Genomic DNA, 16624 nt, shown 5'->3' on the forward strand with positions numbered 1-16624 from the left:
TGCAATGGACAAGTTCCTATCTGAAGCACCAAGGTGCTTTACCTCATTATTAGTTCAGAATGCCAAATATACCTCATTTTAACTTTCTGTCTCTGAACCTTTCATGTACGGGGGGGTCTATGACTCTCTCATGTATGTGGGGTTCCCATATGTACATAGGTAATTAAATTTGGTTGTTTTCTCTTGTTAATCTGTCTCCTCGATTTGATAATTAGACCAGCCTGAAGAACCTACAAAGGTAGAAGAAAGTTTCTTCCTCCTCCACAGCCTTAAGGTGGTCTAAGGAAGGGAAATAGGGGCTGGGGATCACAGCCACCTTCCCTAGATAGCATAGAAGAGATTACACCTCTGAGATCTTGGAGGGAAAGGGCTGGATAGGTCCCGTCTTAGCCATTCTCTTCTTCCCCCAAAAAATGACCTTGGAGAGACACAGAGAAGGAGAAGTTTGGCGATAGTCCTGAAGAGATGTTTTTGAAGAGGGTCAGGAGTTAGTTGGCATGATCCACGGAGTGGCACTGAAGCACTGGTGTTCTTGGGAAAATGGGGCTGCCTCCAAAATCCAGTCACTCAAACAACAAAGACAGCGGAGAGAATAGAAAAGCAGATCTTCTATCCCCCCTTTCTATCCTATACTATAGCAGCCAGTGAGACAGGTAATTCCCCCCCAACACACACACACTCACCCTTTCTCAGCTCCCTGCTCCCTGCCCCCTATCTAGTGGCCTCTTCAGATTCCAGTCAGAGGACCCTAGGGCAGAGATTAGGTAAATGACCAATGACCCAGTTTTTGCATATGAGCTGCAAAACACCTGGCTTGGCCTGGCCTGGCTTGGGGGAAGGGTCCTCCGTGCTACTGCCCAGCTTCTAGTTCACTAGATTTCTGTCTTGAATATCATTAAAGTCTTAGGGGAATTTTAGAGCCGTGGGAAGAGATTGGAAATTTGGGTTCAAATTGTAGCATGGCCACTCATCCTCTGGATGACCTTGAGGCCTCTGTTTCCCACTGTGAAATTGGAAGGAGGTTCAGACAATATTTAGATGGCTCTTTAAAAGTGCCAGGGGAAGAATTAATTTGAATTTTTTTCTAATATTAGCCAATTGGTTTGATCCAAGGAAAAGTTGGAGAAGGGACAGGGATGTGTAAACACTCCTGACCCCACCCAGATGATGGCTGGAGCTACTGATAGTCCTGTCCTTTCCACATTTTCAAATTTCTTATAGCCCTCTTACCTCGCCCCCTTCTTGTGCTTTTGGTGTGTCGGGGGTGGGTGTAGTGAGGGTGGAGAGAGAGAAAAAAAGAAAACATGGTTATGTTGATGAAAAAAGTGTCCACACCTTTAGAAAGTTTGAGTTTATTTGAGCCAAATTTTGAGGACATGTATAGAAGCAAAATCTCAACAGATTGAGAAAATGCTCTGGAAAATGGCAGTGTTGTAGTTCCTTTTTAAAACACTTATTTTTCTTAAATTGGGGAATATTGGGGAACAGTGCGTTTTTCCAGGACCCATCGGCTCCAAGTCAAGTCATTGTTTTCAATCTAGTTGTGGAGGGTGCAGCTCACTGGCCCATGTGGGAACCAAACCGCTGACCTTGGTGTTATGAGCACTGCGCTCTAACCAACTGAGCCAATCAGCCACCCCAGTTTTATAGTTCCTTTTATATGTTTAGAATCAAAGGAGAAAACCTAAGGGAGGTACGTAAAATCCATTTGTGGTATATTAAGGAGGCAGGAAAAAGCAAAGTGGGGAAATCTTTAGGAGTGGATAAAAAGTAAAATGGAGAAACACATACTTCTTTTACATTGGTGGATACAGGATAGTTATTAATTAGTATTTACAGCACATAGAGATTGTATGTAGGGAAAAAGATAACAATGAGGGGTTCTGTGATCTTGTGCAGTTGTGCATTTGAGGGGTCTGGAAAAGAAAATTACTCTGGCATTTCCAAGGTATTCTAGATGCATAAGAACAACGGATGGAGAGCTCACTTAAGGTAAAGATTGACCTTTGCTGAGGAAGCTATGTATAGGCTTGGGCGGTGACTACCCACTGTAACCTGTCCAGTTAGGAATTTGTGATCCGACCATCATCTGTAGTTACTTTTGGTCACTGAGCTTGTTAGACCTGCCATGTGCCCCCTCTGCCACACTAGCTTGCCAGGCTTATTACATAGTCCCTTTTTCGTTCACAGTTATTTAGTCTTTTTTCCCTAAATCTGTTTCTGCTATCTGGTGGGGATGAAGTACGGTTACGGTGAAGTACCCATTTCTCCAGGTAATACTTGAGGCCAGGGTTCAGCTGAGGCAGATCAATGCGTGCCCCCCACCCCACCCCGCCCCGTCCTCCACCATAGCCACTGAAGCAGGTAAATGAGGTCATTGTGGATCCAGGGTTCTACCCGTACTTGGCCCTAGAATGTAAGCTCCAGGAGGGCAGAAGCCATGCCTGACTTGTGCACACAAGGGCATCTTTTTGCCCCATGTGGAACCTAGGTGGCGGACACAGGGGAGATAGACACTCAGTAAATATTTGCTGAATGAATGACCAAATTAATGACTGAATACTGTAAAGAAATCTTGTAAGTGTCCTGGAGCCAAAGGATCTGCAGTAAGTACGTTTCACGGAGGTTTTTCCAGGCTATTGGCTTTGGCCCTGGAGTAGAGGGGGAGTCACCAAAGTCACCCCCTATAGAGCTAGACCGCCCTGAGCCACACCCCCAGGTGGATGGTCAGCCCCTCAGGCAGTCACGTGCCGGAGATCGGCCAATCATCGGGGGGTGGGGCGGGGCTTGGAAGACCTATTAATGGGTGACAGGCAGCTGGGCATACGTTTCAGAAGATCTCTCCCAACAACTGTGGCCTCATGTCGCGCAGCGGAGTGGGTCCTGAGCAGCACCGGCAGGGGTCAGAGGCGGACGCTACCGCTACACCCTTTCAGGCAAGAGGTAACTGCAGGGTGGGCAGGACTCACTAGGACGCGGAGCCGAGCCCTTCCTTTCCTTAGGAAGTTGTCTTCCTTACCCCCAGGTCCGCGCGCGCGCCCCGCCAGGCCCGCGCGGCGGAGACACTCCCTAGTTGTCCTGTAAGCTACTTGGCGCTGGGAATGCCCACGCCCGGCCCTTCAGCTCCTGAGCTGGACGGGGCGGAGAGGATGTCTCCGAGTTGGGGCCTGCTGGTGGGTGAGACCCAGGAGCGAGAGGGGAAGAGAGCTTTGCTGACTGATCTTTACTCTTTGCCCCCAGAGCATCAGCATATCCGCTACAACCCGCTACAGGATGAGTGGGTGCTGGTGTCAGCTCACCGTATGAAGCGGCCCTGGCAGGGACAAGTAGAGCCCTCGCTTTTGAAAGCGGTGCCCCGCCATGACCCCCACAACCCTCTGTGTCCTGGTGCCACACGGGCCAATGGAGAGGTGAGCCTTTAGAGCCTACATCTGCAGGCTGGGCCAGGGGATGTAGCTCCCTCTTAGAACTACCCCTCACCCACAGGGTAGTGGACTTCTTTCTGGGTCATATCTCATCAAGTGTTTTTGAGCCCAGAGTCCCCACCTTCTTCTACACTGTCCAGCCCTTGAAGTCCACCAGATGACCTATGGTACGGAGCAGCGAACGCTTCTAGCCCATCCTTGTCTGTAGGTGAATCCCCACTACGATAGCACCTTCCTGTTTGACAACGACTTCCCAGCTCTGCAGCCTGATGCACCCAATCCAGGTAACTTAGCTCTAGCTGCTGTTGGAGGGAAGAGGGTGGACCTCTTGGGGGTACTTCTGTTGCAGAGAATGATACCCTTTTATCTCAGGACCCAGTGATCACCCCCTTTTCCAAGCAGAGGCTGCTCGAGGCGTTTGGTAACTATGGACTTCCTCTCTTACAACCTCCAACCCAGGGCCTGGACTGAGCACTGGGGTTGGGCCCTGCCCCTAGCACAGCCAAGCCCTATATTGCTGTCATCCCTCCCTCCCTTCCTCTGCTTAGTAAGGTGCTGTGCTTCCACCCCTGGTCGGATGTGACTCTGCCACTCATGTCAGTTCCTGAGATCCGCGCTGTTGTGGATGTGTGGGCCTCAGTCACAGAAGAGCTGGGTGCCCAGTACCCTTGGGTGCAGGTCTGTGAGGTTGCCTCCTCTCCCTGGATGGGCAGGGAGCAGGTGGTCCAGCTTTAGTTCTGGAAAGTAGCATTCCTGTTTCCACACGGTGTGGTTTGGAGGGATTGAATTGGTGTCTTTTTGGCTACTAAAGGTCTCTACCCCTACCTGATAGATCTTTGAAAACAAAGGAGCCATGATGGGCTGTTCCAACCCCCACCCCCACTGCCAGGTAAGTGTGTGTCAGAGGCTCTAGTGGATTTCTAGGCTGATCCAAGCCAGTACTGTGGAGAGTGGGAGAGGAGTTGGAGTACAGGATGGGACAGAGAGTGTGCTACTGATGTGGAGGCTTCGGGGTGAAGAACCTGCCTTTTCTTCTCTGTTCCTATTCCTTGACAGGTGTGGGCCAGCAGTTTCCTGCCAGATATTGCCCAGCGTGAGGAGCGATCTCAGCGGGCCTATCAGAGTCAGCATGGAGAGCCCCTGCTGATGGAGTATGGCCGCCAGGAGCTGCTCAGGAAGGTGGGAGAAAGCCAGGCCCTGTCCCCAAGGAGCCCCTAACCTCACCCCAAAAGAGAGAGGTGTGTGAAGGAGAAGGGTAGAAGGGAAGTAGCAGAGAGACTTGGTAGGAGGCCATAGCAATAAGCTAAAGGAAAGGGGGTAGTGACTTAGACTAGGGTGGTAGTGTTGGAGTTGGTGAGAAGCCATCAGATTCTGGGTACATTTTTAATTCTGCTTCCCTTGCCTATTTGCTGACCCCCAACAACTGCTTTGATGACCTCATCTCTATTTGGTCTGCCCAGGAACGTCTAGTTCTAACCAGTGAGCACTGGTTAGTGCTGGTTCCCTTCTGGGCAGTGTGGCCCTTCCAGACACTGCTGCTGCCCCGTCGGCATGTGCGGCGGCTGCCTGAGCTGACCCCTGCTGAGCGTGATGGTAAGTCTCCCAACTAGGACCCTGGGGCCAGGCTCCTATGAGGGTGGCTCTGGTAGGGCCAGCATCTAGGCCCCTGGCTGAGAGTCAGACTCTGATTCCAGATCTAGCCTTCATCATGAAGAAGCTCTTGACCAAATACGACAACCTATTTGAGACCTCCTTTCCCTACACCATGGGCTGGCACGGTGAGGCTTTTTGAACACCCATATGTAGCCCCAACATCATTTCTGGGCTCCTGTGCCCCACCCAGTGGACTGCAACCCTCAGCAGTCCTTGAAACTCTTGCTGGGGGAAATGTCCAGTGTAGCGCTGCTGGGAATGAGGGTGGAGCAAGGAACTTGGTGGAAATATGTCTCCCACTGTATTTTCCAATGTCTGGTCTCCTCTCTGGCACAGAATGCTGGGAGATGTAATTTTCAGGCACCTGGCCTGGTTTGGGGGTAGTGGCTAGGCTGCAGAACTAAAAAAGGGCCATTATCAGCCATATCTGCCTTCTTCCTATTAGGGGCTCCCATGGGATCAGAGGCTGAAGCCAACTGGGACCACTGGCAGCTGCATGCTCATTACTACCCTCCACTCCTGCGCTCTTCCACTGTCCGGAAATTCATGGTTGGCTACGAAATGCTTGCCCAGGCTCAGAGGGATCTCACCCCTGAGCAGGTCAGGACTCTCCCATTTCTTCAAGGGATCCCAACAATCATGACCCTGAGAACCTTCATAACCTGGGCATTCTTAGGGACTCAGGAGCTGCTCAATTCCTTCATCCTCTGGTTATTCTAGCAGTCCTTATCACCAGCCTCCTGGTCCCACAAGCTCTCATTCATAACTCCATACTACCATTCTGGGCAGCCCTTACCCTCCCTCTTCCCCTTCCAGGCTGCGGAGAGACTAAGAGCACTTCCTGAGGTTCATTACAGCCTGGGGCCAAAGGACAGGGAGACAGCAGCCATCTCCTGACCACGCTGACCCCAGGGCCTTCTGTCTGAAAGTACCAGTGCCTAGGGTTTGGGCAGATGTGGGGTCAATAAAACTGTACTTCTCAAACTTTAATCACAAATTCTAACGCCAGAGGAATGTGATCTCTAACCCTTGGAGGTCTGGGGTTAAAGGCTGAAGGCATAGCTCCTGCCACAAATTTTCTTTGCCTGCAGATGTGCAACCACTTAAGGATACCAAAATTCCCCTCTAAATCTCTGAACAAAATGAATACTCAGTGTTATGTCTGGCCTATAGATTCTCTTACTCCTGGAGTAACAAAGCCATCTCAGTTTAGGAAACTGATTTAAAATCCTGTGTTCTTGTGTGTGGCTGAGGCTTTGGGAAAGTAAGAGCCCCCCTTGCCACCACCCCTAGGGTGTCAGCTCACTAAGCTTGGGCCTGAAGTTTTGGTGGGGAGCTGGTTAGCAGAATCCTGGTCCCAGTGGTCAGTGGCCAGACCCTGGGCTGCTGGCCAGAACCCTGGCTTTGTGAGTGGCTGCAGCTTGGCTCTGCTCCAGCCCACAGGGGCTGAAGGCGGGTAGGGAATGTGTACATGGCTTTGTGTTCTTGGCTTCTCCAGACTCCAGTGTGCGGCACGTATGTGCAGGCTCTGTACACCTCTGTTATCCCTGTGCCTTAATCATTGCATGGGGCCAAAAACAGCTCCGGCAGGGAAGGGGCTGCCAAAGTTAGGAGTCCCAGGGCCTGGAAGGATGAGATGGTTCTTGGAGTGACCCTAGGTCTATCCCCTCCTCTCTGGCCCTGTTTCCCCAGCAAGACTATGTAACTGACAACACTGTATAACCCTGTGGGAACAACAGGCCATGCAACCCAGAAGACCTGATGCCAAAAGTTTAGTGTCCTCTAAACTTTTAGGTGAGGACAGGGCTTGTGAACAATGCAAGGATGGCCACAAGCTTTTTGTCTCCATTTTCCTCTCAAGGGAATTGAGTCTCTGCGGGGCGGGGAGGGGGGGGGATCAACCAAGGGCAGACAGTGATAACCTGGCCCAGGAGAACCTTGGCTATCTTCCTTCCTGCCCAGGGTTCTTTCTTCCTTGAGACCCTGGAGGGGAAGGGTCTGGGACTTGGAGTGTTGCCCTGGTCTGGAAGGAGCTCAGATAAGATAAACATGGTACACATCTCCCTTAAGCCCCCAGTCACTGGGGAATGGATGAGAACACTGGATGGGTAGCTGGTTTGTTAAGGAGCGCACGTGCGCGCGCACATACACACACACACACCCCTACCCCTACCCACCTACCTTACCCTATACTTTTGATTGGGCTGCATTTTGGAATCATCTTTGGAGTTTTGAAGAATACTGATGCTTAGGTCCAGCCTCCAGAGATTCTGATTTAATTGGTTTGGAGTGTGGCTTGGCAATTTTAAAACCACAATGTCCAACAACGTTTGAGAACCAGTGCCCTACACCAATCCTTCGTTATCTTATCTGGAGTCGGGCACCTTCAGCTTCTCCAGTCACCTGCCCAGTGGCTCCTGAGCCACCGAACTTCAGGTTGTTTGTGGACAGTAGGTAGGGGGAGGGACCTGAGAGATTCCAGTCCTGGTGGCTCAGGAGGACAGGCCTTCAGGCTAGAACTCAAGAATCCAGCCCCAGACTGTCCTCCCCGCAGCCTCTTCAGTCCGGGACAGGACAGGAAGTGTCCGGCAGAGGTGGGGGTGGAGGTGATTGGCAGTTGGAGGCTCCAATGGGCCGAGACCCTCCCTATTTCACCCCTCTCCTTCCATTGGTGCCTGGGTGGAGCCGCCCCTACTGCGGGGGCCCCAGGGCGGGAGGGAGTCGAGGCCCGGGCAGAGGGCGAGGGCGGAGGGCGCTGGCGGCGGAGGCCGCGGAAGGTGAGGCGTGGTGGGGCCCGCGGGTATGCACGAGGAAGCCTTCCAGGAGAGGGTGCGGCAGGGTGGTGACGACCTGAAGGGCCCCAGGTGACTGATGAACTGTCAATGTGTGTGTGACTGTGAGGCTGTGTGTGACGAGGCCAGTGTGTGAGGCTCCGCGATTGTCACTTCGTGCAACTGTCAGCTAATGTGACTGCGTGTGCTGTGCAAGTGTGGGATTAAGTGCGTATCTGCCCATGTGCAGTTTAGGTGAGAAACTGGGTCGTGTTGTTTGTGTGTGAGACGGCCTGTGACCACATAAAGGAATGTGTTTTGGGAAAGTTTCAGACTGTTTCTGCCAGTGAGAGAGGGGGTGGCTGGGTTTGTGTGCACCAGTGTGACTTCAGGAGTAGTAGAGCAAGAGTGAGACTTGTACTATGTGTGTGTCCTGTGTCCTAACAGACTGTGTGGAAGTGGAGCTGTGTTCCAATCTGAGGGACCCACTTCAACAGCCAATGGGACGAACCTTTCCACTGAGTGTCCAGCATAGACAGACCCATCCCAACACACTTGGCTTCCCCTCCTCTTTTTTGTACTCAAGAATCCCTGTCACTGATCCACGGCTCCCTATCTTCTATTTCCCTGCCTGACTCAGTTTCCTTATATTTCTTTTTCTCTCCTTACTGTTTGTTGTCTTCCTAGAGCTATGGCTCTGTGTCTCTTTACAGTTTAGTCTCCCTACGTATCTCTCTGTGTGTCTGCGTTTCAGTTCTGCCTCTCAGGTTCTCTGCATGTCTGTCTCTCTGTACCCCTGTGCCTGACTCCCCTGTTCACCTTTGTCTCTGGCTACCTTGGGGCCTGTAACAGTGATGAATGCGGGATGTCTGCCATGCTAAGAGGTCCCTGGAAGAGGGGCCTTAAACCACGACGAGGAGTTGCTTTTAGGGGGTGCTATGACCCCATCCCAGGAGCAGAATGGTAAGTATGCCTGTGACTGTGAAAGGAAGAATAGGATGTGTGTCTGTGTGAGTCTGGGTATGTGTAAATGTAAATGTATGAGTCTGAGTGAGGATATCTGAGTGTATTGGTGTGACTGTGAGTAGCTGTATCTGAGAGTGTGTTTGAGGGTAAGTGTCGGTCTTGTGTATCTGGCACCAAGGGACCAAAGGCATTTCCTGGTGCTGGGGCCCAAAGAGTGGAGGGGGAGGTGAGAAATGGCTGGAACATCCAGGGGAGGAGAAACTGGACTCTCTAGCTTTTCTTTATATCCCCCCACCTGGGGCCTCCCTTCCCCTCAAAACACAGCCAGCTGTGCCCTAAGGAAATATTTGCTAGGGAGTGAAAAGAGTGGGAGCAAGAGTATGTGTCTGATTTTTCATTTGATTGTATCCACGTTTGTTGAAAGGGAGTGTTTTTTTGTTGAGTGTACCTAGTGAGTCCATATGTGAAAGTGACTGTGTTTGGCTGTGTGAAAACAAGGGACTCTATCCCTGATAGGGTCATAAGCAGCCCTCCTTTCCCTCTTGCTGGCTGCGCCTGTGGCTTCCTTTCCAGACTGAGGGGAGGCCTCTTCCCTTCCCAGGGCCTCGGTAGGAGGAGGGTGGGAAGGGAGGAGGAAAGAGCGGGGAGGGGGCCTGGCCAGGGGCGGCTGAGCTCCAGGGCCCAGAGGGGCGGGGGCAGGGAAAGGGAAGGAGGGGATGATTCTGGGGTCCCAGAACTGAGTGGCTCTGAGACGGGTGCTGTAGCTGGTGGGAGGAAGTCCTGGAGGCCATGGACGCTCAGCCACTGGGATCACCGAGGTAGGTGGGGCTGAGCAGGGTAAATGTGGCTGGGGGGCCAGGGATGAGCCACTAGACACCCAGACATACAGACACGTGGAGGCCCCTGCTCTGCTCCAGTTGGGAGGGATCTGTGCTCCTCCTCTTCTGAAGCACCCCCACTCGCAGGGCCCTCTCCCCATCTGCCCCTTCTGTCCACATGGCCAGTTCCCCACTGCCTTCCTTCTGCTTTCCCCCATCCAGCATCCCTCTCTCCTAGCACCCTCCAACCCCCATACACTCATAGTTGGTTAGTTCCTCGGCCTTCCTGAGTTTCTGCTGCCCCAGCCCAGACCTTACTTCACCTCCCAGTCCTGATCTCTGATCATCTCTTGGTCTTGTGGCTCCAATTCTAGGCCCCTGTCCCTGCAGACTCCCAGCTCCTTTCAGCCTCCTCTCCCTTCCCCGCCACCCTGTCTCCATCTGCTGGCTCCTCGCCCGCCCCCAGCCTCGGGCAGCAGCCAGGGCATCTGGATCTGCTTAACTACACAGCCTCAGCCTGCACCCTAGCCCCATCCAGCCTCATAGGCTTGAGACCAATAAGACTTCAATCGGCCCAGATGAGTGGTCCAAGGAGCCAGAGCAAGGAGCCAGGCCCACGCGAGAAGAGGCTTGGCGGCCAGAGCAGGGCTAGGTCCCATGGCAGGAGTACAGGATGGGCTCAGACCCACCATGACAATCCTTGGGTGATGAGGGATGCCTCAGGTCAGTCAGAGGCAATGACTAGCCCTGGGCCAGGTGGACACCGGAATTCCCAACAGTTGGATTGCAAGAGTTAATGCGAGTGATGGAGCTGGTGCCAGTTCTTGGTGCCAGGGGTGGGCACCAAGGGTGGTGTGGAGGATGGGGGCGGGGCAGTGCTGGCACAGTCTGTCGCCTCTGGCTTTTGTTCTGGGCCCTAAGCCCAGGACTGAGATGGAGGGTGTGTGTGTGTGTGTGTGTGTCTGTGTGTGCGCGCGCGCATACACACATGCAGCACTGTGTGTATAGTAGAAAGTGGGACCTTAGATCAGATCCCCCAGTGATTTCTGATATTCTTACCCCACTCGGTACTTCAGTTTTCCTGCTAAAAGCCCCAGTTTGGAAGAGGAGGAGGCAGGCTTTAGCCTCCCACATCTGGGATGGGGAATCGCTGACACTGCCTTTCTCCTCACAGATGAGCAGCAGCTGCACAGGGCTGAGCAGGGTCCTGGTGGCCGTGGCTACAGCCCTGGTGTCTGCCGCCTCCTCCTGCCCCCAGGCCTGGGGCCCCCCAGGTGAGAAGAACCCTGTTCTATGACCCCAACTCTGACTTGTGACTTGCCACCCTCCCTGGGGCCCCTTCCCATGCCTAACCTGCGACCCCCAGCCCCTGGCATCCAACCCGGCAACATCCCCTCTCTATCCTGTCCTCTGATTTCTGTCTCTAGATTAGAATATGATATTTTGACCCAATGACCCCACCTAGAGCTTAAAAGTCTGCCCCTTACCCTGTCACTTTCACAAAGTAGGTGCTTGGGGAGAGGGAAAGGAAGAGCCTCTCCTTAGAATTGCTCTCCACAGGGGTCCAGTATGGGCAGTCTGGAAGGTCCATGACGCTATGTTGCCCTGGAGTGACTGCTGGGTAAGTGCCCCCCACCTGCCTGTTGGGCTGACACTCATGGTCCTTTCTTGACCCTGCCCAGTCATCGTGCCCCTCCCCTCCTTGCCCTCTGTGTCTGTAATCCTCACCTCTCTATCTGTCCTAACCCTTAAACCATAGGCCCTGGGCTACAGCAGTGCACAAGCCAGGCTAGGTGTTGGCTCTCGCAGAGCTTATATCCTGGTGGGGCAGACAGACAATAAGCAAATAAGAATCTGCCAGGTAGTTATACCTGCAGAGCAGAAAAATCAAAAGAGAGTGATGTAGAAGAGAATAGCTGAGTAGTTCTCTTTTATTGGTAATCAGGGAAAGCCTCTCTGAGGAGGTGACATTGAAGCTGATTTGTGAAGGTCAGGAAGGAGGCAGTCAGGCTGCTTGGGGCAGAAGAAGCATTCCTGACAGAGGGACCAGTTAGTGCAAATGCCCTGAGGTGGGAATGAGCTCAAAACTCTTGAACAGAAAGAAGACCAATGGGACAAGACAGGACTAGAGTGTAGTAGGTGATGGGGAGAGACGGAGTTGCTGAAGAAGGAAAGGAAGTCCAGGGCTAGATCACCAGAGGCTTTGTGAGCCCGCAAAGGGAGTTTGGGTTTTATTGTAAGCACAGTGAGAAGCCAGTGGAGAGCTTGTGGCATAGTCTGACTTAGCCTTTAAATCTTGCCTCTGTCTATCATCACCTCATCTCACCCCTAGGGCCCCGGTGTCCTGGTTTCGGGACGGGGAAACGAGGCTGCTCCAGGGACCCGACTCTGGGCTAGGGCATGAACTGGTCCTAGCCCTGGCAGATAGCACTGACGAGGGTACCTACATCTGCCGGACCCTGGATGGTGCACTTGGGGGCATGGTGACCCTGCAGCTGGGCTGTGAGTTGGGGAGTATTGGGTGACAGTGATGAGACATAGGGCTCCTGAGGGAATCAAGGTCCTGAGTAAGCCCTCTGGGCTGGGAGGACTGGGAACTTCTCAATCTCCAGCTGTAGCCTCTGCCTCTAGACCCCCCAGCCCGCCCTATTGTCTCCTGCCGAGCAGCCGACTATGAGAACTTCTCCTGCACTTGGAGTCCCAGCCAAGTTAGCGGTTTACCCACCCGTTACCTCACCTCCTACAGGTGTGTACATGATTGCGTGTGTAGGTCTGTATATTTGGGTGTGTGCTGGCACAATGTGGGGATGGGAGGCAGGGAGGAAGGTCTTGAGGAAGACCTTAGAGGGAGGGAGGACCTTTTCCTTCCTGACCTCAGATGGCCCCCTCCCTTCCAGGAAGAAGACTGTGCCAGGAGCTGATGGCCAGAGGTAGGACGTGAGGGAGAGGCTGGAGGGCTCCAGTTGGATCCCACAATGAGCATTTCCAAAGCTCAAGACCACATCCTCCCTCCTAGGGTGAGTCCATCCACAGGGCCCTGGCCATGCCCACAGGACCCCCCAGGGGCCACCCGCTGTGTGGTCCATGGGGCAGAGTTCTGGAGCCAGTACCGGATCAATGTGACTGAGGTGAACCCCCTGGGGGCCAGCACACGCCTGCTGGATGTGAGCTTGCAGAGCATCTGTGAGTAGCTATCCCCAGAGTTCAAGATCCCCACCACAGAGACCCCAAACAGACTTGAGTGTACAGATATCCCCCCAGGCCTGCCAGAACTCCCAAACAGTTCTTTCCCAACATAGACCCTGTTTCAGTGCGCAGATGGCCCCCATGGAGACTAGTAAGCCAATGAGATCAGAGCCCAGGAGGCAGGTTTACCTCCGCCTCTAGAGGCGGCTGCCACGACCCCCTCCTCACAAGTTCTTCCTGGTTGCCAATCCTTGGAGCTACCTCTCTGCTTCTAGGCCCTGAGCTGAAGGCAGCCATATCAGTCCTCCCTGTCCTGTGGAAGCCTTTACTGGTCCCTCCTTCCTTCTGATCTGTGCATGGTAGGGGGGTTCTAAAGCTCTGGCTGAAATTTGGGCCAACTCATCTTCTTTGGATGAAAGCAGAATCACTCTTGAATTCAACAAACCTTTCAAAAACCTGTCCCCAGATCCCAGCTCATGTTATAATAGGGATGACAGACAGGTCCTGAGCCTAATGGATGATAAAGCTTAAGATTTCCCCAACCCCCTTGGAAGTGCCTCCCTCAGGTACCTTTAGGCACACACCTGCCTTCCTTTGGGAGGTGGTGGGGAAGGTATGGGTACCTGTCGCTTACCCTTACTTTGTGTCTCCACCACCTTCAGTGCGTCCTGACCCACCCCAGGGGCTTCGGGTAGAGTCAGTACCTGGCTACCCCCGCCGCCTGCGTGCCAGCTGGATGTACCCTGCCTCCTGGCCCCGCCAGCCCCACTTCTTGCTCAAGTTCCGGCTGCAGTACCGTCCAGTGCAGCATCCTGCCTGGTCCATGGTGAGGCCCGGTCCAGAGTGTGTCCCAATTTGGGGCTGCAGGTCTTATCTCTGGTTTCATGTTCCTGGGTGTTCTGCATGGATTTCTGCAATGACAGGTCACTGAAGCCGTCACCTCCCCCTACAGAGTGCTCTCCACGGGTCAGGCTTTGTGTTGGGTGCTGGGGTTACAGCAGGGACCTAGAGACCAAGCGTCTGCTCTTCAGGGTAGTAACTCTGATGAAGGCCTCTCTGTGAGAAGACAGCAGTGGCTTTTTAAAAATAACTTTTCTAGGAAAAGTGCTTTTCATCCAGAGGTACATTCTCATACAAACACTCATATATATATATATATATATATATATATATATATATATATATATATATACACTCAGGTAAGGATAGTAGTGAATTCCTACCTCTGGAGATAGCATCAGGTCTGAGGAGTGGCTGCCTCAGATAATAACCAATATTTATTGAGCACTGTGTACCTGCCAGGCACTGAGCTACACACTGTACATGCATTATCTTGTTTAGGTGTATTCACCTCTATTTTACAAATGAAGAAACTGAAGCACAGAGAAGCCCAAGGTCACCCAGTAAGATTTGAACCCAGGCAGTCTGATGGCATAGCCTGTCTATATAACCACTGTGCACTTTTGTCTTCCACACACTGGGTGTAGACCTGACACCACCAGCCACCCCATGTGAGGCCCATATGGCTCCACCAGGATGACAGGGACAGGCCTGGGAGGAAGGGGTGCTGGGGCTGGGGGACAGGTAGGCTCAGCGCTTACAGCTTGAATAATGAGGCAATGAACTATCTTCACTGCTAGGTGGAGCCAGCTGGCTTAGAGGAGGTGATCACAGACGCTGTGGCTGGGCTGCCCCATGCGGTGCGGGTCAGTGCCCGGGACTTTCTGGACGCTGGCACCTGGAGCGCCTGGAGCCCAGAGGCTTGGGGGACTCCGAGCACTGGTGAGAGACAGAGCCAAAGAAAAGGGCAGAGGCCCCGCCCCTCAGCATCTATCAGTTGGACCAGTTGGCAAGAACCAGGCTGCTTGGCACATGCCCGATCCATGTGGCCTGGCAATTGTTATCCCAGGCTTCATGCAGGGTTGCCTGCAGCCCTGCCCTAGCTTAAACCCTGTCCTAGTTTAAGCCCTACCCCTCAGCCCCCACCCCTGCTACATCCCCAGAAGCTGGCCCTGCCCTTGCAGGCTCTGCCTCCTAGGTTTTCTTGTGTCCAAGCAAGGCCCTGGCTTGTCCGCAGGCCCTGCCCTCTGTCCCTACCCTGCATGGATAATTCTCCTCAGGTCTTGCCTCCCTTCAGGGCCTCTACCAAAGGAGATACCAGCTGGGGGTAAGCCATACACGCAGCCAAAGGAGAATCCACAGATGGACAGCCCCGCTCCCCCAAGGCCCTCCCTCCTGCCAGACCCAAGGCCACTTGGTGAGCTGGGGTAGAGGGGCAAAGGTGTTGGAGGATGGGAAAACCCCAGAGAGAAGGAGACACTGAGTTTGGTCAGGCTCACTCTCACAGTGGCATATGACCCTGCCCCTCAGACCACAGGGACCCCCTGGAACAGATGGCTGTGTTGGCATCTTTGGGAATCTTCTCTTTCCTGGGATTGGCTGCTGGGGCCCTGGCACTGGGGCTCTGGTAAGTGACTGCCATTGGTGTCTCAGCCTCTGATCTCACACAGACCCTCTGATACCCATAAACCACACCCTTTTCCACCCCTCATGTCTTCCCACTGAACCTGTCTGATTTTGGAATTACTCTCCCTTCCGCCCCCTAATCACTTCATGATTCTCACTGACTCCTCTCCTGATCTTTTACTAATAAACCCTTTTGGAGGAGACTGAAACGCCCTACATTGTCAGGGAGATATCTGCCTTTTTATGCTTCAGGCTGAGACTAAAACCGGATGGGAAGGATGGACCCCAAAAGCCTGGGTTCTTGGCCCCAATGATTCCAGTGGACAAGCTTCCAGGTGCGTAGGAACTCCAGGAGGTTTGGACACGGAGATGTGTGCTCTCATTTTGAGTGTCTGGATTAAGTCAGAAGACCCAGTCGTTGTGAGGATGTTGGGTCTCCTCATTCTTATGATATCTAGGCTCAGGGATGGGCCTTTCATTCTTGAGTCCCTGGGCTCAGAGTTGGGTCACTTCCCTCTTTTGCAGGCTATTGGGGCTTCTAGATGGACTCCCTCCTCATTTTCGGTGTGTTAGGCTCAAAACTGAATATCTATCCTTATTGTTGGGGTGTATTGGATCAGACTTTGGTCCCCTCCCTTATTCTTGATGTGAATGAACCCAGACCTAGGTCCACTCCTTCACCTTCAGGGTGTTGGGGCTCACTCAGAGCTGGGCTCCCCTATTCATTCTGAGTGTTAAGCTCAGAGCTGGGTCTCCTCCTTCATTCTCAGGGTGTCTGGGCCAAGATCCAGTCCTACTATCCCCTTTGATTTGCCTCCTGATTTTTCTAGGAGCCCCAAACCTGTAGAGGACCCAGGAGGGCTTCAGCTGATTCCACCTATAACTCCATCTTGCTGGTGTGGATGGACGGACAGATAAAACCCAGGCAGGACAGTGAATCCCCATGGGTGTATGGGGTCTCAGCTGAAAGTTCTGTTTGGAGCTCATTTCTATGAGACTCTTGTTCCAAACTGGCCAAATGAAAGGTACCTGGACCTCTGATTTCATCCCAAAGCTGGAGGCCCATCAGCAGAATGTGTGTAGGTGTGTATGCCTGTGTCCGTGTGTGCCCATGTGAATGTGAGGCAGGAAACATTGTTCTCTGCATGTATGTATGTAGGTGTAGTGTGTGTGGGTCCCTGGCTCTTGGCCTTGCCCCTGGCAGGGATTGTGAAGGTGTGAATAAAGAGAATGAGGAGGTTCTTCTGTTTATTGATGTCTTCCAGATTCAGATTCAGGGCTCACAGAATGCGTAGAACTTGGACACCACAATCAGAGACTGTTGTTCAATACTGTTTTA

General features: G+C 52.9%; 2 protein-coding genes across 8 annotated transcripts; both read left to right on the forward strand.

Annotated features, from left to right (window-relative positions):
- The first annotated feature begins 2792 nt into the window (after nt 1-2792).
- GALT (galactose-1-phosphate uridylyltransferase) lies at nt 2793-6526 on the forward strand. The gene is made up of 11 exons (XM_033123293.1): nt 2793-2943; nt 3241-3410; nt 3634-3709; nt 3798-3846; nt 3974-4103; nt 4258-4314; nt 4482-4604; nt 4886-5018; nt 5120-5203; nt 5524-5678; nt 5895-6526. The coding sequence occupies exons 1-11, from the start codon at nt 2862-2864 to the stop codon at nt 5973-5975; spliced, it is 1140 nt and encodes a 379-aa protein (XP_032979184.1). The 5' UTR covers nt 2793-2861; the 3' UTR covers nt 5976-6526.
- Nucleotides 6527-7740: 1214 nt separating this feature from the next.
- Nucleotides 7741-16529, forward strand: IL11RA (interleukin 11 receptor subunit alpha). Of its 7 annotated transcripts, none has more exons than XR_004424680.1 (14): nt 7834-7942; nt 8297-8812; nt 10808-10907; nt 11194-11254; nt 11966-12135; nt 12265-12379; nt 12531-12563; nt 12650-12816; nt 13482-13645; nt 14460-14601; nt 14940-15076; nt 15190-15286; nt 15538-15620; nt 16116-16526. XR_004424680.1 is itself a non-coding variant. In XM_033123292.1 (14 exons), the coding sequence occupies exons 2-14, from the start codon at nt 8810-8812 to the stop codon at nt 16130-16132; spliced, it is 1209 nt and encodes a 402-aa protein (XP_032979183.1). In that variant the 5' UTR covers nt 7837-7942; nt 8297-8809; the 3' UTR covers nt 16133-16526. The 7 variants fall into 7 exon arrangements, 6 of the variants coding, with proteins under 6 accessions (XP_032979179.1, XP_032979180.1, XP_032979181.1 ...); XM_033123292.1 differs by having other exon boundaries at nt 7837-7942; nt 11966-12072; nt 14957-15076; XM_033123285.1 differs by having other exon boundaries at nt 7841-7942; nt 14957-15076.
- Nucleotides 16530-16624: the final 95 nt, after the last annotated feature.

Source organism: Rhinolophus ferrumequinum, chromosome 12 (genome assembly GCF_004115265.2).
Source record: "Rhinolophus ferrumequinum isolate MPI-CBG mRhiFer1 chromosome 12, mRhiFer1_v1.p, whole genome shotgun sequence".
NCBI classification, from domain to species: Eukaryota; Metazoa; Chordata; class Mammalia; order Chiroptera; family Rhinolophidae; genus Rhinolophus; species Rhinolophus ferrumequinum.

Coding starts and splice junctions, on each gene's coding strand:
- GALT (XM_033123293.1), top strand. CDS start 2,862: ATGTCGCGCAGCGGAGTGGGTCCTGAGCAGCACCGGCAGGGGTCAGAG. Junction 4,104..4,257: donor CCCAGTACCCTTGGGTGCAG/GTCTGTGAGGTT, acceptor CCTACCTGATAG/ATCTTTGAAAACAAAGGAGC. Junction 5,679..5,894: donor GGGATCTCACCCCTGAGCAG/GTCAGGACTCTC, acceptor TTCCCCTTCCAG/GCTGCGGAGAGACTAAGAGC.
- IL11RA (XM_033123285.1), top strand. Junction 11,255..11,965: donor TGCCCTGGAGTGACTGCTGG/GTAAGTGCCCCC, acceptor TCTCACCCCTAG/GGCCCCGGTGTCCTGGTTTC. Junction 14,602..14,956: donor TTGGGGGACTCCGAGCACTG/GTGAGAGACAGA, acceptor GCCTCCCTTCAG/GGCCTCTACCAAAGGAGATA.